At 35.7% G+C, this 25,801-nt stretch overlaps 1 protein-coding gene across 1 annotated transcript in view; it reads right to left on the bottom strand.

Annotated features, from left to right (window-relative positions):
• LOC131029205 (aminopeptidase P1) overlaps window positions 1–25,801 on the bottom strand; it is a 127,301-nt gene that overhangs the window by 28,630 nt on the left and 72,870 nt on the right. The window contains exons 7-8 of the mRNA XM_057959607.2: window positions 15,271–15,357; window positions 14,702–14,769 (exon numbers count right to left, since the gene is read on the bottom strand). Of these exons, the coding sequence (XP_057815590.2) occupies window positions 14,702–14,769; window positions 15,271–15,357 (155 nt within the window). The remainder of the gene's footprint in view (window positions 1–14,701; window positions 14,770–15,270; window positions 15,358–25,801) is intronic.

Below are 25,801 nucleotides of genomic sequence, written 5' to 3'. Positions count from 1 at the left end.
GCGAATTGACAGAAGATTGCAAATTAACTACACACACAGATCTGAATGCATTTTTTAATCATTTCTAACATTTTCAGGTCTGAAAGTGCAGAATTTCAGGGTTATGGATTTCATTTCCAGATCTAAGTGCCAATCCAGATTGAGGGGGGTGATTGTGAAGCAATTATGAAATATTGATGATGTTATCAGCAAGTATGTTTCATGAATGTTATCATTGAAGAAGGATTATATTGTCTATACTTTTAGATTCTTCAATAGCAAATTAAGGATGCAAGGGTTTGAACATATATTTGAATTATCATAGTCCTCCTACATTTCCTTCGCATAATATTTCATTCATAACTTCATAATGCAAGGTGTTTTCTTTTGCAGGAATATTGCAAGTGAATGATTGTATGGAATCAAGGATTCACAATGCAGATGAAACGGCTTCACAACTTCCGCAATGCCATTACAACATGAAGGATACAATTGCACTAAGTAAATGATGGAGAGTGGGAAAGCAATATCACAACAATGTGAAAGAAGGCAACATCAAAATTAAGAATGTCCAAGAAAGATGAATTTCAAGATCCCAAGGATGAGGATGACAATGCAGAATAAAGGCATCACAAGAAGAAGGATTCCAAACATGAAAATGAAAGGCACGGGATGAAATTGCAAAGTAGATAGTTTTAGAAGAGTTTATCAAAGTTAGAAACTTGATCAAGATGATGCAATTTGGGAATATAGGCCATCACATCAAACAATTGGAAGATGTTGAGTATCAAGAGATATCTACGCTGATGTGGCACCTTATCATCCTCAACTAATCAGGGGATGCCCAATAGACATGTCCAAGTTCATTGAACTTGACTCATCCAAGGAAGATCAAAGTGACGTGGAATTGCATTTAATTATTTTATCCCTTACCACGCCTCACTTCTCATTGGTCCATCCTAAAAAGGGACATGAGTCCAAATTTGTGTAATCATATCATTGGTCAAATATTAAATGTAAGTAGTGGTAGCTATAACTACCCCATATTAGGGTCTATTGTTCAATCTTGGCCATTGATTTCAAATCAATTTGGGCCCTTGAATTGTAATTCAAAGTCTATATAAGGCTTGCTCTTCTCATTTCTAAAGAATTAGAAGATAATAATTAGGAAATACACTAGGAGAAAGCAGTAGAAGTAGTAGGAGGATATAATGTCCCCTACTATGTTTAGACATGTTTAAACCATAATTAATCTATTTCAATATACTTATGACAAACTAAATATATTAGGAGACATTTCCACCTTAACATGAATCCAATTAGTGATAATCCACTACCCAATCAATTAACTAATATCAAATAAATTGTTCACACATCCATAATTCTTAATGCAAGTGTCAAACCAATTGTAATGTCCCCTACACGAAAACATCTCCTTTCCAAACTTCTTAAATACTGGCAGTAGTAACAAGGATTATACTTATAAACATATTCTCCTTCCGTTTATTATCTTATGAACTCTTTCTGATTTTAACCTAATATTGTTATTTGTCTGATTAAGACATTATATATATATATATATATATATATAACCCTATTGATATTACATCATTGCTATATAATATATATATATATATATATATAATCATTATTCTGACTTGAATATATACACATAAATAAATAAATTAATTAAATAATATAATCAATTCTTGATATGTTTTCTTAATGACCTGTAATATACATTATTGGTATTAATTACTATTATATTTAATGGGTGGTAAAAGGGCAGACAGATCTGATCTGCCACTATTATGAAATTAAATATTACTATTATACCAATTGCAGTCTATGTTAATTTAAATTCTGCGAACAAACATTAGCGGCTACATATATTAAGCATACGTATTGAGCACATCCCTGTACATACACCCACGGACAAGGGTGTTGCTGCCTGAAACTTAATAACATTTCTGGTCTGATATGAAAATGCTCTTCCTCCCTATTAATCTCCTCTAATACTTTTATTGAACGGTACCCTCCTTCATTCACACCCTTCCATGCGAATCTCTTCTATTCATTAAGCATCCTTATTCCTTAATTGCACAGCTTCTTAAGACCAAGTGTAGTTTATAAACTAAGCACACTTATTTATAACTTCTTAGTTATGAAGCGCAATTCCAAATAATATGCAAATGGTGTCTCTTCATGATTATTTTGAGACCAGCACATATGCAACTCACTATAGATTGTTTTAGGCAATGGATATTGCCTCTTGTTCATTATACTTTTGTACTTGAGTGTTGAAAACCCATTAAGTTGAAAACTTGAAAGGGCAGCTTAATGGAGGCTCATGACGAAAACCAAAGAAGGTGTCATTGAGTTTTGCATCTCTATATTGAGTTGTCATTAAAGTTATTTTGAGTGTATGGATAAATTTATATTCCATGAATTTCAATGTGATAGTCACTAGTTATGAAGACTTTTGATCCTTAAAATTAGATTGTGGGGGCAAATTGAAGGTGGCTAGTCGCCAAGTTAATGAGAAAGTGGCTAGTTGCCAAGTTAATGTTTTATTTAAGAGTGAAGTATTCTAAATACCACTAGACAAGTACAAACTTAATACCACAATTATAATAAATGAAACTAACAACTAGATGCACAACTATATATAATCAAACAACAAATTACTTAATATATATTTCTCACTTTATGATATAGTTGGACCCTTTAATTTAGTGGGGCTTTGTAATGTAGTCAAGCCTTTTGTGTAATCGAGCCTGGCAATCAATATTTTTAACAAAGTAAAGTTGTTTAATGTAATTGAGCATTTTATGTAGTTGGGCCTTTTGCTATTTTCTCCTTCAATTGCTGAATCTACTTTTTTAATATAACATTTCTTCTTTTTTCCTTCTAACCTTTCCTTATTTTCTATTTTAATTTTTCTTTTATTATAATTTTTTTATCAAATTGACTTAACTTGATAAGTATTTGTTTGCTCCAAGTTAAATTTTGCATTCTTCTACAAATTTGAATACCACTTTTTGAACTATCCATTTTTTCCAAGTCATTCTTCCTTGGCCACTTATCATCACACAATCCTTGTTCATCTTTATTGATCTCGATAGCTTTAATAAAATTACAGTTTGACAGAAATCCTCCATTTGCCAACCAAATAGGGCCACATAGAGAATTTGTTTCATCCTCCAAACATGATTGTAACTCCAAAATCCAAATCTAAAGAATCCAAGGAAGTTGCTTCCTCACTAATGGCTTGATTCTTCAAATGAATTATATATCTCCAACCCTTGTTCTCAATGCAGATTGTATTCTTTTTCTGAGTGTGACTAGCTTTGGTGCTACCAACCAACCCCGAGCCAATAATGCATTATATGCTTTCTTCTTTAATGAAATGACCACAAAGTTCAACAAAAATGCTTGGGTTCCAATAATTCTCGTTTGACCCTTTAAAACACCAAACCCACCATCAACAATTGTATTGGTGAGATTCCTTCCAAGGATCCTCGTATTTAACAATGTTGGTTTCTTTATTGTGTTAACCATCAGTAACATTGGATCAATCACTTGGTCACCTAACAACAAAGGTTCACTTATTTGATCTTCATTCTCACCATATTCCAATTTGGTTGTAGTATGTACCATCTCATTTTCCCCCAATACAATAGCATTTTGAAGATCAAGAATACTTTGTAAAAAATCCACTACTTTGACTGGTTATCAGTTCATTTAGGTAATCAGTTTCCTTTGACAAATAATAGTTATCAGTTCATTTAGATAATCATAAGTAAGTTCACCATTTGGCATCCCATATTACAACACTTCCATCCACGAGGGTCATTATTCAACATGGTTATTCTAAACTTCTTATAGGTTCACTTCCTTGACACAAAGGTTGGGTGATTTTCTGATTCTCATTGTTCACATAAACTACACTTTTAACTAGACCAAGACACCTTTTGTAATTGGGCACAAGCAAGAACTTACATTATTGCAATCATACTTACCAACTTACCATATCCACAGAGCTACCTCTTGAGGCAAGTCATGTGAAGTTTAAATCAACTAGGTCACCCATTAGACACAATTTTATAGAGTTGGAGTTCCATACTACTCTAACTGACATATATCAACACTATGTCATTTATATCATCATGTGAAGATGTATACTAATATTCTTAACTCTCTAATTTTCCTTTACCCTAGCCCTATGGTGTAACTGTTGATTTTAATCCTTTAGATTAATACAATACTCAGAAAATAGAATTTATCTTTAATTTCCAGATTACTACTAATTGTTGTTAGTGTTTAGGAATTTCTAGAATTAAACAAAAGTAGAGAAATGAACAAAATGAGAACACAAGTACCTTGAGAAAACCTCCTAGGAGGAAAAACCCAGCCAAAAGAGATCCTCAGATCTGATTATGGATTATGAGTAGTAATCTGATTACAATACTTATCTCAGTTTTACCCTTAGGGCTGATGGCATCTTCAAGTGGTTTCAGATCTGCCCCTTAACCAGTTTCGGATCTGCCCTTTTGTTGTATCAATCAGCAACCAAGGATCTGATCTTGAAATGACTTGTATGTCTCCAGCTGATGACTCTAATCAAGTTCAGAACAGCAGGTCCTTCAATTGGCAGATCGCTTGATGAAGGCAACTCCCTTAGCAGCAGAGATGGGTCGCTTTATGCCCAGCAGATAAAAGACTAAGTTCGTTGTCCTTCAGATTCAAGTTTGTTGTCCTTTAGTTCAGATTCGCATATGTGAGAGAGTAGATATGATTGTCTAAATGAAGTCAAGTTGACCTTTATTTATATGAGGCGAGGAATCTAGTTAGGTCGGCCTTGACATTAATTATTAATTAATTATTAATATTTTCCTTTGTGCGAACTGCCTTTTGATTATAGGGTTGGCCCTATAGGGAAAACGTTTCCTTAGTGTGGCGTGAGGATTTAGATTAGGAGTGGCGTGTGGGTGAGGGCCCAGCCCTGCACGTTAAAGAAGGGCCAGCCCTTTGGGCGGATTCCAATGTTGCCTAAGGTAATTGGAATCCGCCCCTCCTACCTAATTACAATCAAAACTCCCTCTTAATTAGGGAGGAGAAAACATAATCATAATCTTCCATCTTGCACACAAGCAAAGAAAGGATTACATAATCAAAATATAGTAGTCTTCCATCTTGCACACAAGCATATAATGGAACTACATAATATAATCTTCCAGCTCGCACACAAGCATAGACTGGATCCACCTTACATTGCCCGCAGAGGGTGGAGAGGATCTTTTCTACCATCTTACATTGCCCGCAGAGGATGGTTAGCAATTACTCTTCTCCCTGAGAAGATTACAATACCACCTTACATTGCCCGCAGAGGGTGGTTTGATACAACACAATGTATCACTGAGGTTGAGACTCCCTCTCAATCAAGGTTTCATTTTCCAAAACACCGAGTCTGTCTCTGAAGTACACAAACTTCACTTTGGACAGAGGCTTGGTAAGAATATCTGCAACCTGCTCATCAGTGCTGACATACTTCAGCTGAATGGCGCCTCTATGCACCATATCTCGAATGAAGTGATAATGAGTTTCCACATGTTTTGACCTGTCATGAATCACCGGATTGACGGACATTTTGATACAACTCTGATTATCACAATGAATAACTGTAGGTTCCCAAGTTTGTCCAAATAGCCCAGCAAGAAGCTTACGAAGCCACATTGCTTCTCTAGAAGCAACACTTGCAGCAATATACTCAGCTTCAACAGTACTTAGTGCAATTGAGGATTGTTTTCTACAAGCCCAAGAGATCACTGCAAATCCTAAGCTGAAACAAATGTCAGAAGTGTTTTTCCTGTCTTTGACACTTCCATCCCAATCTACATCTGAATAACCTTCCAAGGTTATTGAAGTGTTAAGTGGATACTTCAGCCCATAACCAATTGTGTCTCGCAAGTATCTTAGGATGTGCTTGGCTGCAACAAGATGAACATGTTTGGGCATGCTCATGAACTAGCTGAGAACATTTACTGCATAGCATATGTTTGGTCTAGTGTTAACTAGATACATCAATGACCCAATCAACTGCCTGTACTCCGATGGATCTGCAAAATCAAAGTTAGATGCAGAAACACTTAACTTCTTTAAGTTAGATTCCATAGGAGTAGACATAGGTTTACAATCCATCATTCTAAATCTTTTCAAAATATCAATAGTATACTTTCTTTGACTTAGAAAAATTTCGTTAGATCTTTGCCATACTTCTAGACCTAGAAAATAATGCATTACACCTAAGTCCTTCATTTCAAATTCTAAAGCTAGTTCTTTCTTACATCTAATGATAAGTTCATCTTTACCAATAAGAAATAAATCATCCACATAGAGAACTAGAATTAGCATTTCATCATTAGATATCTTAAAGTAGATGTTAGAGTCAGCATCATTTTTACAAAATCCTAAACTTAGCAAGTACTTATCAATTCTTTCATACCAAGCACGAGGGGCCTGTTTGAGGCCATATAGAGCTTTCTTCAATCTGCACACATGAGTTTCTCTATCCTGAATCTCATAACCCTCAGGTTGTTCAATATAGACTTCTTCCTCAATGACACCATTAAGGAAGGCAGTCTTAACATCCATTTGATGTAGCTTCCAACCTCTAGCTGCAGCAATAGCTATTATAGTTCTAATAGAGGTATATCTAGCAACAAGAGCGAATGTTTCTTCATAGTCTATGCCTTCCTTTTGAAAAAAACCACGAACTACAAATCTAGCTTTATATTTTTCAATACTACCATTAGCATTATGTTTAATTTTGAATAACCATTTAGAGGAAACAACAGATTTACCTTTGGGTCTAGGCACAATGTCCCAAACATCATTCTTGATGATTGACTGATACTCTTCATCCATAGCAAGCTTCTAGGCATGATGGTTCAAGGCTTCTTCAACATTGCAAGGCTCAGACTCAATGAGATTGCACATTAATGCAACGTAGTTGGAGAATACTTGTGGTCTCTTGGTTTCTCAGAAAGTGCCACTGGTAACTGCAAATCTTTCATCTTCTTGAATGGTGTTTCTTACCCAAAGTGGCCTCTTCTTGCTAACAACAATGTCACTAGGTATATCAGTGGGATTCATAGGCTTTGGTGGATCATTATGCTCTTCTTGAGATGGAGGTTCAACAGGCTCCCTTTGAATCTCAGGGTTATTATCAACATTCATATCTTGATTGTCATTAACTTCATCAATAGCAGAAGAACCTTTTGATTTCTTAAAGGCAATATCTTCTTCAAAAGTAACATCCCTACTTACCTCAACATACCTTTGACCTAGAATATAGATCATGAAGGCCTTGGAGGATTCACTGTATCCAACTAGCATGCCTTTCTTCCCAGAGGGCTCCAACTTGGTTTGCTTTTCCTTGGGCACATGAACATAAACAGGACTTTCAAAAATTCTTAGGTGACTGATGTTAAGTTTGAATCCTGTGAAGGCTTCTTTAGGAGTCATATTCTTTAGAACACGGTGAGGACATCTATTCTGAATATATATTGTTGTTCTAGAAGCCTCAACCCATAGAAAGGTATGCAAATCTTGATCATGAATCATAGCCTTTGTAGCCTCAACAATAGTTCTATTCTTCCTTTCAGCAACTCCGTTTTGCTAAGGATTGTATGGAACACGGAACTCCCTCTTGATTCCTGTCTCAACACAAAAATCATGAAAGCTACCGGAGGTATACTCACCTCCATTGTCAGATCTTAAATTCTTTTACCAAAAGAATTTTCAGTCAATGCCTTAAAACTCTTTAAATCTACTTAAGACTTCATCAGATTCTTTAGATTTCAAGAAGTATATCCAAGTTTTCCTAGAGAAGTCATCTATGAAGATTACGTAATAAAGAAATCCACTCGGAGATGCTATAGACATAGGACCACATAAATCAGAGTGAACAAATTCTAGTTTATCTTTAGCTCTAATTTCACTTTTATGAAAAGGACTTTTAACATTTTTACCTATAGCACAACCTTTGCATGTATCATCATGAATTTGATTGAGTTTAGGCATACCTTTGACTAACTTTCCAAGGGAGGGAAGTGCTTGATAGTGTAAGTGCCCAAGTCTTCTATGCCATAGCTCACAGGATTCGGGAGCCTCATTAATGAGGGCTTGAACAGGGTTAGTAGAGAGCTTATATAAACTATCATATCTATTACCAATTACACGAGCAGATTTAAAACTAGATTTCTTAGACCAAGCAAGTACTTTTCACTCAAAAAATGCAATTTGATAACCTTTCTCTTCTAGAGCACAAATGGAAATTAAGTTCCTTTTAATTCTAGGAACAAATAAGATGTCACTAAGGTGAAATGAAATACCAGAGTCTAAATTTAAAGTAGTGCCAGAACCTCTTACCGAATATCGAGCATCGTCGCCAATTACCACATGAAGACTGGTATCCTTTTCTACTAAGTCTGAAAGGTGATCACAGTAGCCTGTGATATGTCTGGAAGCACCACTGTCAATCAGCCATGTGTTACTGTCTGTAGGTATGCTACTTGACAGGGCAAAGATGAATAAAAAGTCATCATTTTGTTCTGAGACTTCATTTAGGTTGGCTTCTCTTTGCGTAGGATCATTCTGACATTCTTTAACATAGTGACCAAATTTGTCACATCTGAAACATCGAACACGAGAGATATCTCTTGGCTTCTTCCAAGAATGCTGAGAACTAAGTGGTCTGAAATCTCTATTCCTCTTGGGATAATGCTTCTTCCAATTTCCACCTTGCTTGCATTGGGCTGCAAGCATGTGTTGATCATCTACATGAGGACTTTTGAGTTGCCCCCTTGAGATAAGACGTGACTCTTCTTGAATGCAAGCATTTTTAAGGCGATCAAGGGTAGGTAACTCAGTTCTACCACTTGTGGTTTGAATAAAGGACTCCCATGAGTGTGGTAGACCATTTAGAGCAATCATAACAAGATCCTTGTCTTCCATGTTATGTCCAACTGTACCTAGCTGATTTTTTAGTTCTGAAATCCTCATAAAATAAGACATAACAGAATCTTCTTTTCAAATTTTGATATTAAGTAATTGTTGTCATAAAGTAATTACCCTACTGAGATTGTTAATTTAATAGGTACCTTGTAGATGACTGAATATTTCTCTTGCAATAGTGAATGAGGCAATGGAGGTGACTAGGTGGTCTTTAACTGAATCAATAAGGAGCTTTCTGGCCTTGATAGCATCCCTTTTGAATTGTTTTAGCTCAGTTGCATCTGTAGGTTCAGTTAGCTCTTTCGCTTTTATGAAGTGAAGAAGATCTTTTTCCTCTAGAGCAACCATGATTCGAACCTTTAATGCAGCAAAAATGAGATTTCCATCAAGCCTATCTTCAACTTTCAGCACCATTGACCTGACCTATGAATGAGACAACAATCTGGAAATAAAAGAGTACTAAATTCTGAATCTGAAAGTTGATCTAGCCTATAGCTCCGATACCATGTTGATTTTAATCCTTTAGATTAATACAATACTCAGAAAATAGAATTTATCTTTAATTTCCAGATTACTATTAATTGTTGTTAGTGTTTAGGAATTTCCAGAATTAAACAAAAGTAGAGAAATGAACAAAATGAACACACAACACACAAGTACCCTAGGAAAACCTCCTAGGAGGAAAAACCCAACCAGAAAATATCCTCAAATCTGATTATGGATTATGAGTAGTAATCTGATTACAATACTTATCTCAGTTTTACCCTTAGGGCTAATGGCATCTTCAAGTGGTTTCAGATCTGCCCCTTAACCAGTTTCAGATCTGCCCTTTTGTTGTATCAATCAGCAACCAAGGATTTAATCTTGAAATGACTTGTATGTCTCCAGCTGATGACTGTAATCAAGTTCAGAACAGCAGGTCCTTCAATTGGCATATCGCTTGATGAAGGCAACTCCCTTAGCAGCAGAGATGGATCGCTTTATGCCCAGCAGATAAAAGACTAAGTTCGCTGTCCTTCAGATTCAAGTTCGCTGTCCTTTAGTTCAGATTCGCATATGTGAGAGAGTAGATATGATTGTCTAAATGAAGTCAAGTTGACCTTTATTTATATGAGGTGAGGGATCTAGTTAGGTTGGCCTTGACATTAATTATTAATTAATTATTAATATTTTCCTTTGTGCAAACTGCCTTTTGATTATAGGGTCGGTCCTATAGGGAACACGTTTCCTTAGTGTGGCATGAGGATTTAGATTAGGAGTGGCGTGTGGGTGAGGGCCCAGCCCTGCACGTTAAAGAGGGGCCAGCCCTTTGGACGGATTCCAATGTTGCCTAAGGCAATTGGAATCCGCCCCTCCGACCTAATTACAATCAACAGTAACCCCTTATTGTTATGATAGTCTAGCTTACAGACTAGATAATTTATTCATCCTTAATCATTTAAATTCTTAATATGACCTTGATGGTCAACAATAATGTATCAAGATAAGTCTTTATAGCATGATTACATAAGGTTGATCATGTAAGTAAGTTTATCTCAAGAAACAGTAATTACTACTTATATTCAATTTATCAAATAAAATTCAAGTTTGTTGTCGACCAATTATACACACATTGACTAACATTATCGGAATATAATCATTTATAAGAATATGGAATAGTGTAATCAACATAACATAGTTTGAACATATTCAATCATTAGACATAAGTAATCAATATCTAATTTTAAAGCAATAATTATGCAAATCTTCAAATGGTTCTTATAAAGATGTCTTACTATATAACATGGGTCAATGATTTTAATAGAATGTTCCTTCAATGTCCAGGAATTATATATCTAAATTAATGCTTTCATTATTCCTCGAATTCTTTTATTTAATCTATTCAACATAGGCCTTCTAAAAGAGACCACTTATCAACTTACCCATCCACATGTAATTTCATTAATATTCTAATACAAGATATTGACAATAAAAACAATTGCCATAATATGAGGTAGTAAGTTATGAGACTGTTGTCAATTGAGAATTTCGGTTCCAATTACCTCCCACCATAATTATATGGCCCAATAATATTTATGGTATAACAAGTTAGCATAATAGCCAACATAGTATAATCAATGTTTAATGAATTCCTCGATGATATCACTTAGCTCCTGGATAACATAATGGCATCATGCCCCTATACTTTATCTAGGTCCTTGATAGTGAAGAGACAAGAAGCATAATCCATTACAGATTTTTTCAAACTTCCTCAGCAGCCAGTTACCCTATAGCAGGAATCTTTAACCCAACAGGTTCATAATAAGTTAAAATAATTATTCCCCTTTTAATATAATACTATGCAAATCAATCATGCTATGATCTTATACAAGTACCAACGTATATGATTATATCATATATAATTATCATAAAACTATATTTCATATATCTAACATTGGTCATGATAATGATACTTATCGTATTACTTGTACAAAATATGTATTAGTTTCTAAAACTAACCTAGTTGCAATATAGGTTTCACACTAAAATTGCTCTTGATAACAAGAGTCCAAAATGAACCGTACTAAAATGAAACCCAACTAGCCAATTCCTTTATAGAATCATGGCAACTAAAACAAACTGTTGACAGAGTATTTCAAGAAATAAAAGACCTAAGTGATGCCCTTGATCTATTTTGACAAAATAATTTCAAAATGTGTAACATGTATGAGGCACATCATCTCATCAATATATATCTGACAACTTGTCCATATCCATACATCTAAATCATCCTAGATTATTTGTTTTCAGCTATGGAAATATATAAATCAGGGTTAACCACTGTTAGGAAAGAAATGTAGAGGAAGGTGTACTTAGCTCTGAAACAATGAGATATGTCTGATGTAAGTGCTAAAATTTGCTTGAATATTACCATGAATTTCCTTTGGCCTTCTCTCCATGCACTTCACGTTCATCCTCTAATCTTTCACACTAAAAGTGACCCTCAAATAGAAGAAATCGGCCCTAAAAGGGCAATGGACTTCCAGCTCGTCCATTCCTTCCATCACTCTTCCTTGGGTATTCCTCTGTGTGATGAAATTTCTCTTGAATGGATGGATAACTATGCTCTCTTCCTGAGCTCATACCTCTACTCTCTGTGATGGGTCTCTTTTATTTGTTTACTGCAATGATTGTAGGTCTCACAGGTTGTGAAGTATATGTTTCTTTTTTTCTTTACCTGTGTGTTCCCCCCCTTTTCCTCCAAGTTTCTGAGCCCTTTTTTTCCTAATCGATTATTTCCATGCAAAATAAATGGTCTCCATACCGTAATAATGGCATGGATACCCCTTGCTCATTTGTGCCCATTCTTTCTTGATGGAAGATAAGAATTGCCCATACTTACACCATAAGTTTGTCTCCATGTAACTTTGCTTGGCACCATACTCCTTTATTGGGGCCATTGGTCAAACATCTTTCGTACGTTGTTTTTCTACCAACTAGTAATCAAGTCTCCTCCTTTTCTTCCAATAAAAGCCCACATAGCAGGCCCATACGCAGCCCATACCTTATTAGTTGGATATGTCAGATAACTTATTTCTTTATTTCTAATTTACAGGGAAGGAAAATGTGGGATGTGACACTATCCTCTATTTACACATCTCCAAGAGGCACCTTCAACCAACAATCATATCCCTTCAACAAGATTGGACAGGGGAGCAAATAATATTTATTTAATTTGAATTTATTTCTTCCAAAATGGGTGCCTTCTTCCATGAGGTCAGCCCTTGCATAATATATATTTTTTGATTTGATTTACACTTAACCAAGGTGGGTGCACCTCCTCATGAAGTTGTCCCTCTTAGGGACCCAATAATAGCCAAATAAAATTTAAATTTGTTCCTATAAGAAGGGGTAGCTCTTTAGGGGGTTCATCCAAAATTGAATTATTTTTGCATCTTTTTAATTGATCAAGACATGAGTGCCCATGTTCATCATAGTAAATTTTTGCCAAAAGAATCTTGATTATGATACCATAAATTTGGCACACAAAAGTCTTCATGACACTGATTTGCCCTTTGACATCAATTCAGCTGCTTCTTTTTAGGAAGAGTGTGGTACTACCTTCATCTTTTTTCTTAATCACAGATGAAGACCTTGATGAAGCATCCTATCTTGAGGTAGTCAATGGATTTTTTTTTCTAAATTTACAAGCAATTCTAGTCTAGAATTATAAGCTCATACTTTTTCATGCTTACCTTGTTTTGTATTGCAAACATTTGCTACTATTTCACTATCATAACAAAGTAATTTAAACTCTTCTTTGAAGGCCTTCTTTCATCTTTCCCATGTATTTCAAAAGGCTTGGTCAATTTCTATATACCAATCAATCGCTAAACCTCGTAAGGTTGCTGTAAAAGAACGTAACCAAATTGCTTTATCATCTTGCCCATTTGTTGTCCACAATGTTTCACAATTTTCATAGTGTTGTACAAGATCCTCCAATCCATTAACTATGAATTTCAGGAGGTTTTGCCTCTCCACATTTGGGCTTATCGAGGGAGTCACCATGTTTATTCCTTGATGCAATGTTCATGACTAGAACCTAGATGGGAGTTTTAACTCATAGTTTCCAATGCTTATCTTGCACTCTCGGACACGTAGGAATTATCTACTAGTCATGTCTCATCGTTTTGCACATGCAGGTTGCCCTCAAAACCATTCCTATGCACCCTTTGTCCTAGAGTTTTAGTCTCGGATCCTCCCACTACTGGATCTTTTGTGAGTAATAGCTCTTGAATGCATCAAACATTCTTTTCATATTTCTGTCTATGAGTCTATGGATTGATGATTTCTCAACTTGGTCGGCAAGGTCCACGTACACTGCATCAAGGAGTGGTAAGTGCCTCACTATTTCTTCCCACTCTACCTTTGTGTATTCTCTTATCAGAGTCATTTTCTCTTCTCAACTACGACTCCGACTTACGCTTCAGGTTTTACTTCATTCTTAGGAAGGGCTCTGACTTGGAAATCGTACAGTTGTATTTTCCTCAGTGTTTCTCATAATCTTTCAAGATTGCCTAATCTCTTGATCTTGACCACCTTGTGGTCTCCTCCCACCTTTTATTGAGGTCTAAGGGCATGATAATAGAGATGACAATGAATACCAAGTATAGGAGTAAAGTTTATCTTTATTCGCACATGAAATTATTATAGAAGGAAACTAAAGATGGTAAACCAAGGATCAATGTAGATCCAACTAGATCATACACTTTCCTTGATAATACACGATCTATTTAAAAGACTTGACCCCACAAGGGCACTGCCCCCAAACCCTCATTCAGAAAAACTGGGTTTATAACAGATTAAATTTCCCCCCAAATACCTTAAAATTGACCTGTTCAGAGCACATTCATATTCAGAGCTTCAATCTATATCAAAGGGAAAAATTTCAAACTTATCAACATACATAGCAAGTAATATTCAAAAGATTCAGAGTTCAAAAATTCAAATCCCTTCCAAGAGGATATTCCTATAGAGGACTTTTATAAAGATATCTGTTATTTATCAAACATGTCATTCAAAGCACTTAAGATTTGTTGCCTGATACATTACAGAAATGGGTATAAAAAAGGAAAAAAAATAAAAATTTAACTCTTTCATCATATGATAGTACAAACTAACAAAAAACCCTAGAAAGCAAATCTTCAAGATGAGTGCAACTTACGAGTACTTCCGTTTGTTTGTCCCCTTGACTTCAGAAAAATAGCCAGCAGCTCCATATATCTCTTGCATCTGAGGATTCATAGTTACTATATTGCTTTCAACTACTACTTCATTAAGTAAAAAAGAAATACCCTAGCCTATATGCATCTGTTAGAAACCAGACTGCAGGCAAACAAATAAACTCTGAATATAAATTGACAATTGATATAGTTAGAGACCCTTATTCCATAATTCTGTTAGTTTTTGTGACAGACTTCCAAAATAAAAAGAATTCTAAATATCAGCCAGCACCGAACCTAGATAATGTCTAGATTATCCTCAATATGCCATCTCACTTCACAGGTCTTTCAAAAAATTATGTCAATCATTATAGACTAATAACACTAACATGTCGTGAAGTAACAATTTTTAGCAGCACATCAGAATCCATTTTCAAAAACACATCAGAAACCAGTTTCAGGCTTTAAGTATAACTATACATTCCATCAATTTTCTCCCCGGGTAGACATCAGGGAGCAAGTGAAACAAGTAATATTTCCCCTCAACAAATAGTAGAACGTAAAGAATTACCTGTCTGTCAAGCCAAGACAGATAACTCACAACCGCAACTCCATCACGTATATGAGCATTCCTTAAACCTTCAAGCTCCACAGGATTCTGTAAAATACACAAAAATAATAAGAAAAAATAAAATAGAATAGCCAATCCTTGTTGTAACCCTTCCTAACCAATTCAGAGTATTTCCATACAAAGACAAACCTTACAGTATAGATAGTTTACAGAAACATTCGAGACACAATTAATAAAATATGTACATGTAGTCAAGATAAGCTAACAGACATCGACAGTTGTAATTTTGGTGGTCCCAATCCCTTTAGAAAATAATGCGTATGCAAATGCATATTTTATAACAAGCCTGAATACTTCGAGCAGAGGAAATCATCACATTCTCCATTACAAAATAAGATGACCCAAACCTTATCTCTAGACTTAACAGCGAATATGTGAATGTTATTGGTCAAACCAAAGCATAACTTCTGTTCCCTGATGTCCAAACAATTTGAGTACTTACAAACTTCAACAAACAATAAGTTCATGCTAAAGTGGGACCAAATACACTCTAATGTAATCTGTATCCTAGAAGGCTACTTTTGTTAAAAACAGCCATACTGCTACTACTTTTGAATCATTTATGATAGGCTAACATTACAATTATGATTTATAAAAAATGGTTTGGAACCAGTAAAAGTATATTTTGCATATGAAAAATGAAAAATGAAAAATATTGTGCTATGAAAGATCACAAAGACATGATGGCACTAACAAGCTGTAGGCATCAAGAACAACAGATAAGAATTTTAGCTGTCATATATAAATTTCTGTGACATAGATATAGATCCAGCAATGTCCTCTATGGCCATTATCATAGAAACTAAGAAAACTAATATGTATGGTCATCATGTACATAACTAACCAACAAAGTCGAGACCAGAATAGTCTTTGTATCTCCATTTTAATCCTGTATCACAACATTTGAAAACTAGCAGCCATGGTTATCTACAACTTTTGTCAAAAGCAACTCACTAAAGGTACTACTATTAGAATAATATCTTTAGTATTTATTATTAATGGTCAATTATGTATTTTATTGTAAATATTAGTTTGTTTCTATTTACGATTGTTTCTTTTTAGAAACATCGTTTTGTAATTCTTTATAATGATCTTTCAATCATTCATTTAATTCATTCAATTATTTACCAATTACTTGTGTAATATGGTATCAGAGTGAAAAGATCAAAAATTCGTTTTTTTCTAAAATTTCAAAAGAAAAATTTTAAGGGTTTTTTTAGAAAAGTTTTTCAAAAATAATATTATCTGCAAATCGCGTTTGAGGGTTTTGTGTGAAGAATCACGGGCCTGATTCCTGCGCTCTGTTTCTCTTCACGTTGCGTCTGTTTTGTGATTTCCTCTGCGTTTGGCAATGTGCTTGCTGCCGCGCACAATCTTTCTCTTCTGCAACCTGTGCATCAAGGGTTCTCTGCACCCGACGTGATTTTTCTGTCCGCCCTCTTTTTTTGTATTTGTTGCAACGCAATTTTTGTCTGCATATTTTGCAATTTGCAAGGGCTTCTTCTGCTACCCGCGGGACACTTAAACCCACGATTTTTCGCGATTTTCTTCTGTGTCGTCGAGTTTCTTCTTCTTTGTGTGTGTCGGTATTTTTTTTCCTGCAGCTCGCGATCTGCGTGCCATTTTCCGCGCGAAGGGTGTTTTAAATCCACGACAGGATTCTTTCTGCTTCCTACACGTGATTTTCCTGTGTATGCCACCAAGGATTTTTGAATTTTCGTTGCAGATTTATTATTTTCTGCAAAACTCGCCTCTGCATTCTGATACAACCTGGGGTTTTCATTCTACTAGCTAGGGTTTTGCAGAAACCCTCGGATTTTTGCCGGAATTAATTTTTCAATGTAGATTCCTTGTGGGTTTTTCCCATATTTTTCTGAATTTGTCGAAATTTTCTTGGTATGCCGAAAATTGTACCTCGAGATTTGTGTCATCCATACTTGTATGCCAAAAATTTTCATTTAGGCCGTAGTTTAGCTTTCTAAAACTCCACCATGCAAAAGATTAATATAAAATTAATTCAAAATCATGTATGAAACACAGTTTTGTGAAATGCATTGATTGCAATATGTGTAAAATGAATTTGTTAAAAGGCTTTAAAAATTATTCAACAAATTCAACCAATGGGTATAATACCCAAAGTTCCGTGACTCGCCATGACTCGCCAAAACTTGGCGAGTCACGGGTCGAGTGACCCTCGGCGAGTCCTGGGTGGCTCGGACTCGGCAAGGCTGACCCGACTCGCTCTAGGCAAAAATCACTAGAAATTGGTTTTTTTGCCGGGTTCTGCCGAGTTTTTGCCGAGTCCTGTCGATTTTTTGCCGAGTCCGAGTCTCGTTTCTTTGGTAATACTAGACTCAACAACCTCTGCCAACATCCTCCAAGCCTATGCTCATGTGGGAGCTTTACAATAGGGCATGTATGTTCATTAACATTTGAAAATGGATTTTTTCAAATGTAGTTGTAAGTGCCCTGGCAGCCATGAATGTAAAGCACGAAAGCACAGACGTAACAAGACACATGACCTGTTGCACATAATGTCACAAAGAAAGGTAGACACTTGGCGCTGCAATGGTTGCAGGATATACACACGATAGATCTATTGAAAAGACTCTCAAAAGTCCCAAACAAATGAAAATGGCAGCCATAAACCCAGAGTTATCAATCTTTGCTACTGTCCTCATGACCTATGCCAAAATGGGAAATTTTAAACAAGGTCAAGATATCCACCAAATTTATTTAAAGGATTTTGAACCAGCAAGTGTAAAACCAGTCTGCATAACCTTTGCCAGCATCCACACTTAAAATAAAATACAGGCATCCATTGAGGCATAATTATTGTATGTTGGACTTGCAATCACCCTAGTAGTCATGTATGCAAAATCTGGAAACGTGGTCAATGACATGAATCATTTGATAGAATGCTTAAGGAAACACGGAGCAGGTAGGAAACTGTTTGACAAAATGTCTTGATGATATTTAAGTTTGTAGGCTGCCACGTTTGCAGTATTAATATACTCCCAAATTATGCCGAATGGAAGCTATTGAAAGAAAGTAGAAACATATCTTAAAAGACATAAGAATTTTATCTTATGATATGATTGCTGCTTTCTTGTCAATTTGTGAATGAAGCATGGAAGCATTGGGAAAGTGTCAAAACATAAAGATCAGAGGAATTCATTCAAATGTCTTGTCTAAGACTTCCCTAGTCAGCATGCTTGCAAAATGTCAAATTAGAGACAAGACACAAACTATCTAACCAAATACCTCAAATAAAATATATTGGCAGTGGTCTTGCAACAAGATATGGACAGCAGCCAAAGCATGAAGAACAGGGGAATTGGTGACTATTGAACATGCTTGGGAAAGTGAAATCTTTTCTCCAATGGGTATTGGTCAAGATAAGTTCCCATAGTATCCCAATTGTACCAAGATATCTATAATCCAAAAAGATCCAAGTGACAAAGAAATGTTGAAGAGGGAAATTAAGGCATTCAGGGAGCTACTTGAATTAAGACGGATTCTAAGTGGGCAAAGCTTATAGTTGTGACATGGTCGATGGTTCAGGAGACACTATCAAGTGGTTCACTATTAGCAAATATAAGAATAAATGCAAATCAGTTTTTATGGTTGCTTAACAAGTTAATTGATATTTGATGATGATCCACCAGCTATTATAAGGACCAGTTTAGTTTGATTTTCTTTGATCATGTAACTGACAGCAAAGCAAAGCTACAAGATTATATCTAAAAATCTGTTGGCATACACTTCATGTCACATAGATGACGAAATATGTGTTTATGATGAATGGACTGTTACTGTCCATAATTGGTTGCATGGAGCAATTACTATGGGTAGAGAATCTAGATAATAGTCACAACAAGCTTCAATTGATAAATGGACTGAAATCTCTACAACTGCTAACATACATGAATCTTAGTTACAATCTTCTGCCCAATTTTACTGCAGTGGCTATGGGACTAATAAATACATTAAGAGCTTTGAATATCATGAACAATGAAATCAGAACAAATTTTGTTAATGCCATGAGCTATTATTATCCTTCTGTCCTAAATAATTCATTTGCAAGCACCAACAGTTCAGTGGAGGCTTGGTACCAGACAATCTCAAAAATTCTTGGCAAATCACATTAATGTTCAAAAGCTTGCATATATTGGGTACTGTGAAGACCAATAGAATTCACAAGGCCCAAATCAAAATGTGATTGAGTTGATAGTTTAGAACAATATCAACAATGGACTCATGATGCTAAAAATAGGCCAACCACCTTCAAAGATGGTCAGGACTGGAGCTCCCATCAGGATATAATCGTTACACTCATTTGAACATTGAATTTCTACTACATTGTAACATTATATTATAATATTCATATTGTAATAAATTCATAGGCACCAGAATTGTTTTGTATTAATTATATTATATTAATTGCTTATATTTGTAAAATGCAAAATAGGAAGTTGAATGGTTGCAATAAAAAATGAAAGGTTTTTACACCTTTATATTTTAAGAAGCGACATTGTAAATTGACTTTTTGCAAATTTAGGCAACCTTGTGCAGGAAAGCAAGTCAAAATTTGTGCTCAATTTTGGAGAAAAGAGGAAGGATATTTTGTTGGAATTCATACCTCCTCTGTTCTTCATAGATTCCATGTTCTTAAAGTCCAATATGAAATCATCCTCAGCTTCCTCCCCATATTATTGTTTGAATCATTGAATGTAAACTGTCAAATCTTTAATCATTTGATAATGGTATAGATGGAATTAAACTCTGATTTTCTATTTAAGTCTTCACATACCATTTTCTTTTCCCACATTCCTAAGTAGCCCTGATGGTCCTCTGATTTTACTCCACCTACTGTTTTTCTTCTTTTTGTTCTTTTCTCCTTTTGTTTCTTTTCCATAATTCCCAATTATTAATACCCAAAACAAAAATAATATCAATCATACAAGGAAGCTGCCCCTGTTAAATGTAGAAGAAAATCACCCATCACATGGTGATTACTGTCATCGTTACAAGTTCATGTCACTTTCCATTGAACAAGTGAAGGGAAAAACCACATAAATTGCAATGAGCAGTTCACTTAATAACAGATATCATGTCACAACCCATTCCTTAATCTCCTAATCCAGTTTTTGAAGAATCTGATTTATACTACATCTTGTCATATGTTGAAGGGTATCCAATTTCTGACTATTTATATTGGTCTACCATTAGAATCTAATTGTAAGTGATTTGAACAATCTATTACAAGGACACCAGAAGGCTCGTAATCGGCCTTTTTAGGTGAGTACCCATTTCTAGGACGCCCCGAGGGCAGGGGGTACCTAGGGGATGTCCCCAAACCATCCTTAAAACTTGCAAAATGATAGGAAACCTCCCACTAACGGAGGGACATGACAAGAGACTGGATAGGACAGTCGGTCATCCTCAAGACAATTGGGGACGTCTATGACATCCCCAAACCATCCCAAGGATGGCTGGCCATCCCCTTCAAAAAGTCACATTTTTACAATTAAAAAAACTCGTAAACTTTAAAAAAAAAACCATTTTAATATTCTTTGTGAACTCTCAATCTAATATTCCAATGATTCATTTCACATTTTTAAAATTAAAAAAACTTATAATTTAAAAAAAAAAAACATTTTAATATTCTTTGTGAACTCTCAATCTAATATTGCAATGATTCATCTCTGATCTTGATTTCATCTCTATATATGCCGAGTTTGAACACTCTTTGTTATATTCTCTATCAATGTACTTGGCTGGCTTGTAAACAGTTTTCATTCAGTTTTTTTACTTGTCTACAGAATCCAGTCCATTTCTTGCTCCTTGTTGTCAATTTACTGTGTGACAGTTTCTCTTTAATACATATCTGCTCTCCTGCCATAGTATTATGCCTTGCTTATTTCTATATGTTGAAAATGTAGCTAGGTCGTATCCCTTGATTGGGCCGACCTAGTCAACGAAATTGCTAATGGGTCTTCGACCTTAGCAATTTGCCTTTGTATTGGGCTCTATTTGAGCGGGTAGAGTAAATTATAGGTCAGCCCTATAATTGTAACATGTAAAGGACTTCATGTAACGTGTGGCCCCATTTGGACAAATTAATGTAGCTTGTGTGTCTTGCATATAGGGCATGACCTATATTAATGTATAACATGTGGACCTAATTCAGTTTGGCGCCACCTCTAATACATTTGATTGTAATTTAATATATGCTAGCCGACTTGAAGAATTAAAGGTTAAGTCGCCTATAAGTACAAAGTACTTATCATTGTTCACATCATCCTTTTTCAGGGAACTATCTCTGCAATACATCAGCGAATTTGTTCTTATCTCCAGCAAAGTATATTTGCATTAGGACATTAGCCTATAACAGCAGATTGAGATCTTGAAGTCAGCGAACCTGATCAAGGAGAGGAAAATCCATTCTATGTTGTGCAAATCTCATTCAGGAGAAGCGAATCTCTTCTTAGCTGGGTGAACTTCATTACCAGCTGAGCGAACATCACCCTAGGCTGTTCTGAGGCTGCCGAACCTGCTACAGGCAGTAGTACCTGCATTTTGGAGACTTCTTTAAGTCTGATCTCAGGTCCCAGGATCAGATAAGTTGTGTCACTTATGTTTGTGCCCTAGCTGGGCAAAGTTGTAACCTATTTCTGTGATTAATCTAAGGCAGATCTGAGACATTAGTTGGTTTTTCCTCCAAGAAGGAGGTTTTCCCAGGGTATATTTGTGTTGTGTGTTCTTCTTTCTGTGCATTTTGTTTTTCTGCTCATTAATTGTTAATCTGATCACTAAAAACTAACATGGTATCAGAGCGGGTTCCTTCTATAAAGCCTAACAGCTTGAAGGTAGATCATGTATCCTTTTTTAGCAGACTGAGATATCAGAGCAGGTAGCACAGAGAAGTGTTGAAGAAGACTAGCATGAATGCAATTCTATTAGGCTTATCGCTCTACTCATACAGACTGGGAAACGATTCACAACTATTAATTGCTAATGTCATGTCGTGTCCAAACTTCAAACTAAATTCACACTGCTGTGGCGAAAGTATTTATGAAGTGCTTATGGATGAGAATGGATTCTGAGTGATGGCGAGGGCCGAAGGCCACACAGCCATCATCAGATGATTCAATGTGATCTAAGTGGATGGTTATGTTGAAAACTAACTTATAAGAGAAGTATTTTTTGAATTTTTCATGTTGTTATCAATTCATTGGATAGTGAATCATGTATGATAGTCTTGAACGATTAGTAACCTCTCTTAAATGCTTTCAAGACGGACTGAGGAGCATAAAGATGATGATTGTATTCAAGAGAGGAAGGCTTTGAGACATCCTGTGAGGAAGCATCACAGGTTGAAGACTAAGAGACATAGCTTAGTTGGTAATAATACGATCAGGTTCAGCTTCAGAGAGAGTTTGTTGTATTCAGCTTCAAAGGGAGCTCGTTGTTTTCAGCTTCAAAGGGAGCTTGTTTCAGATTCAAAGGAAGCCATATCCTTGGTTAAGGCAATCTTCCGGGAGAAGATTGAGGTGAAAGCCCTCGGTTAAGGCAATCTTCCGAGAGAAGGTTGAGGTGAAAGCCCTCATTCCACCCTCTGCAAGTAGGCATGGTGGTGTTGTATTCTTCTTTGGGAGAAGTCTGAGGTTAGAGCCCTCATTCCACCCTCTGCGAGTAGGTATGGTGGGTATCGTGGATGAAATTCCATGATGAGTTTGTCTCATCCATGGGAGTAGCCATGGTAGTAGTCACGATGTGACTTGATTGATCAAGGGATCGTCCCTAGTTAAGAGAGAGTGTTGAAAATGTACCTAGGTCGTATCCCTTGATTGGGCCAACCTAGTCGACCAAATTGCTAATGGGTCTTCGACCTTAGCAATTTCACTTTGTATTGGGCTCTATTTGAGCGGGTAAAGTAAATTATAGGTCAGCCCTATAATTGTAACATGTAAAGGACTTCAAGTAACGTGTGGCCCCATTTGGACAAATTAATGTAACTTGTGTGTCTTGCATATAGGGCATGACCTATATTAATGTATAACGTATGGACCTAATTCAGTTTGGCGCCACCTCTAATACATTTGAGTGTAATTTAATATATGCTAGCCGACTTGAAGAATTAAAGGTTAAGTCACCTATAAGTACAAAGTACTTATCACTGTTCACAATCCTTTTTCAGTAACTATCTCTGCAATACATCAGCAAATTTGTTCTTATCTCCAGCAAAGTATATTTGCATTAGGACATTAGCCAATAACAGCAGATTGAGATCTTGAAGTCAGCGAACCTGATCAAGGAGAGGCAAATCCATTCTATGTTATGCAAATCTCATTCAGGAGAAGAGAATCTCTTCTTAGCTGGGCGAACTTCATTACCAGCTGACCAAACATCACCCTAGGCTGTTCTGAGGCTGCCGAACCTGCTACATGCAGTAGTACCTGCATTTTGGAGACTTCTTCAAGTCTGATCTCAGGTCCCAGGATCAGATAAGTTGTGTCATTTATGTTTGTGCCCTAGCTGGGCAAAGTTGTAACCTATTTCTGTGATTAATCTAAGGCAGATCTGAGACATTAGTTGCTGGGATTTTCCTCCAAGAGGGAGGTTTTCCCAGGGTATATTTGTGTTGTGTGTTCTTCTTTCTGTGCATTTTGTTTTTCTGCTCATTAATTGTTAATCTGATCACTAAAAACTAACACTATAGTACCTTATTTTTTGTATTTCAATCAACACTATCATTATGCCTGTCTACATCTTCATTTCAGACTACTTGAGCATAAAATTTTGTCAGATTGACATGGCACAAAAAAATGAACTCGCTACAAAGCTTTCCTAGTTTTTCACATCATTATAACTGTTATTCGATCATTCGTTGTCAGCATATACAATACATCATATTTGCTATACAATCATTTCTTCTCTTGCATACCACGAAGTCATTTCTCCCCAAGCTTCTGCTACATTAGTTATAACTGCTCTCAAATGTTTTCAAGCTTCAATCTCACCTTTGAGGCCTACTTAAAGCCCTTCAATAAGAGTTGGTTCTATGAATTACAGGAGCTCTTTTCTGCCTATTAAACATGCCCTTAAACTAACTGTTGTACGAATTCCTTTTGGGAAACACTCCTTTAGAATAATTATATAAAAGAATAAAAAATCAAGATTTCAGTTGGTACTATATTGATTTGGATACACATTTTTGTGTAACCTACTCAAACTTAGATGCTAATAAGAAGCAAACCCATGGTCACTTACATTAGCAATTATTACCAGAGATGCACCATAAACATATACCATGTGGATTTTAATAGAAATCAATGCACATCACTGAACAAGGTAATTGGTTCATGTTAAACATCCTGAATTTGTGTTTGCTCTCTTGTGAACTCTCATTGTAGCTAAGGTTCTGAAATGTATATATGAATGCTTTATCAATGTTATCATATGCATATTTAAAATTTCCATATATATTTTAAGTTTTTCCTATTTTTTATATTGCCGGCCCAGGTTGTCCCCAAAAATGGCCTGAAAAATCAAGGACCCCAATACGCATCCCCCCGTCCCCTACGCTCTCCATCCTAAAAACTTGCGGTAACATAGATCTATTATGATGGCTAACCATATTTTATGTTTAAGTTGTGGTGTGGGGTAACTTAGTTCCAAAATCCAAGTTCATTATTGTTTTGCAAATGCCAAAGAGAAGAGGAAGTAGAGCAGTTTGCTAGATATAAATGAGAAGCCTCCGATTTTGAGCTTGTTATTCAATGTACCTATTTACCATCAATGATACAATATTTATCTTCTAGCATCTTACAATATAAATCATTTTCATATTATATCTATGTGTAGCAGTTTATTAAATGGATTATTGAATCAATGAATTGTTATTGTACTTAATAACTCTTAGAATTTCAGCTTCTTTTGGTTTGTATATGTTATAATTACGTATTTTGATATTTTGTATTTTAAATTTTTTTAAATTTAATTTTATATATCATTTTAATGCCATCCCCCACCATCCCCAAATGAAAGCATACTAGTAAAACTGTAAAAGCATAACAAAAAAAACCAATGAAACAGACAAAAATTTGTTAGAACTTGAGTTACCGGGTTCGCCTATTTTAGGGCCCAAACGCGAACTGGGTCCGTGGACCCAAGTGAACCCACAGGCTGGGCCAGTCAAGTCACCAAAATGTGACTTTTTTATATTAAAAACCTAATTTTTTTTTGCCTTTATGGGGCCAAAAACCCTAATCCGCCCTTGCTAATTGGCATTTGGCATTGATCAATGATGAAGTAGCATACTGTTAAATATATAAGATTTGTAATTTTGTATATGTCTTTAAATAAATATACACACACACACACACACACACACATGTACAGCCGAACCCAACCCATGAACCCAAAAGGCAAAAATAAAAATTCCCAAACCCACGAACCGGGTTCG

This window comes from Cryptomeria japonica, chromosome 3, assembly GCF_030272615.1.
Source record: "Cryptomeria japonica chromosome 3, Sugi_1.0, whole genome shotgun sequence".
NCBI classification, from domain to species: domain Eukaryota; kingdom Viridiplantae; phylum Streptophyta; class Pinopsida; order Cupressales; family Cupressaceae; genus Cryptomeria; species Cryptomeria japonica.
The sequence above is the reverse complement of the archived record's forward strand: the minus strand, read 5'-3'. Positions and strand labels throughout refer to the sequence as shown.